This window comes from Haemaphysalis longicornis, unplaced genomic scaffold (genome assembly GCF_048455015.1).
Source record: "Haemaphysalis longicornis isolate Haplotype H1 unplaced genomic scaffold, Haemaphysalis longicornis Haplotype H1 scaffold_4, whole genome shotgun sequence".
NCBI lineage: Eukaryota > Metazoa > Arthropoda > Arachnida > Ixodida > Ixodidae > Haemaphysalis > Haemaphysalis longicornis.
In genome coordinates, this window is record NW_027526361.1 from 31228869 (window position 1) to 31230715 (window position 1847).

General features: G+C 60.0%; 1 protein-coding gene across 1 annotated transcript; it reads left to right on the forward strand.

Moving 5' to 3' along the window:
* The first annotated feature begins 277 nt into the window (after positions 1 to 277).
* Positions 278 to 1624, forward strand: LOC144179704 (testis-specific serine/threonine-protein kinase 2-like). Its single transcript, XM_077708149.1, has one exon. It carries the CDS (start codon positions 308 to 310, stop codon positions 1622 to 1624), a length of 1317 nt encoding a protein of 438 aa, XP_077564275.1. The 5' UTR covers positions 278 to 307.
* The last annotated feature ends 223 nt before the right edge of the window (positions 1625 to 1847 follow it).

Here is a 1847-nt window from a genome sequence, read left to right on the forward strand (position 1 = left end):
AATGACGTCTCTGGGGGATAGCTGCTGCCGACCAGGTACCGCTGCGTCAGTGCTGCCTGTGCTTCGGTACCGATTTGACACGTGACACGTGAAGATGAAGATAAAGACGAAGACGGAGGGGGGCGGCATCATGGCCGAAGTGTGGAGCGAGACCCAGCGCCTGTCAGACATCGCGAACGCGAACGCCGATGCTTACTTGCTGGCCAAGAACGGCTACATGCTGGGCACCGAAATTGGCTCAGGATCCTACGCCAGCATTTCAGTGGTCGCCAAGGAGAACCTTGCGTACGCCTGCAAGATCGTGAACATGAAGCACACGTCGCATGAGTACCGGACGCGATTCTTGCCCCGGGAAATGAGCATACTGGGCCGCCTGCACCACCCGAACATCACGCAGGTGTTCCAGATTATATCCGAGGCGAGGAGGGTGTTCATCATCATGGAGCTGGCCACTGGAGGCGATCTCCTCTTCAAGGTCCAGACCCTGGGGCGTCTGTCGGAGGCTGCGGCCCATTACGTGTTCGTGCAGCTGGCGTCGGCCGTGGCCTACCTGCATCGCCACAATATCGCGCACAGGGACATCAAGTGCGAGAACGTGCTGCTCACCAGCAGGGACGTGGTCAAGCTCTCAGACTTCAGCTTCAGCCGCTATTGCAACGATCCGGCTGACAGGCGAAAGAAACTGTACAGCGAGACGTACTGCGGCAGCGTCGCATACGCGGCCCCCGAGGTTCTTCAGGGCATCCCGTACTACCCCAAGAAGGCAGACATGTGGAGCCTCGGGGTCGTCCTGTTCGTCATGATGACCGGAGCACTTCCTTACGAAGAGGGCAACGTGCTCCTCCAGATTCGCCTGCAGATGAGCCGCGCGGTTCCTTTTCCAAAGTACCTGGAATCGTCGCACGAGTACCGCAACATCGTCCGCCTGCTGCTCGAGCCGGTCACCACCCTGCGCGCAACGATGGGCACGGTGGTCAAGCACCCGTGGATGCGGCTCTTTCCCGACCCGATGAAAAGACTGTCGCGGAGTCAGCACCAGCGAGGGGGAAGTTCTTTGCTGCGAGGCCCCGTGCACGAGCCGGGCGGTGCCCCGCTCAAGCCGCAGCGAGCCGTCGAGGACGTGCTCAGCTACAGGTCTGACTTGATTGCAACGCGGCCGCTCTTCCCGGCCGTTAGCGAGCAGGAAACCGAAGGCTACGTGGTCACTCCGGAAAGGTGGTCCGACGGGGCCGCTTTCGCCGAAACGAACCTGTCCACATCGGCGCTAAATCGAAGGCGGGACAGTGCCACCACCGTTAAAGCCCCGGGCTCGAGAGGTCCGTCCGGTGGACCGAAGGTGTCGGAAGTGCGCGCCTTCTTCGACTCCCTCAAGACTGCCTCGTCGATCCACGACAACTCGGGGAAGACTGCCTCGTCAAGCCGGGACAACTCGCGGATGCGGTCTGGCAGCAGCGGCAGGAGGGGCAGTCAGCAGCGGCTTTCTGAAGTCCGCTACTACGAGGCCTTCACGGAGGACACCTTGGGCACGCGGCTGCCCGCGCTGGACGAAGAGGAGACATTCCTCCTGCCGTACCCCGGGAGCAGTGCGGGCAGCACGGGATCCCTCGCGAACGACAACCTCTAGTCTCCACTTCCTGGACGCGCACTCGCTCTGGATCATGATAGCTGCTGCCCACCAGGCAACGCCGCATCCACCTGTGATCCATCCGTACGGATTACGCGCGTGAGGCTATCGGGAACTGGGCCGTACGGCAAACAGTGATTTAGGAGGTACAAAGGAATGGCAATAAAAAAAACATTTATTCGACGCTTCGTCCCATTATTTATTTATTTGTTTATTTATTTGC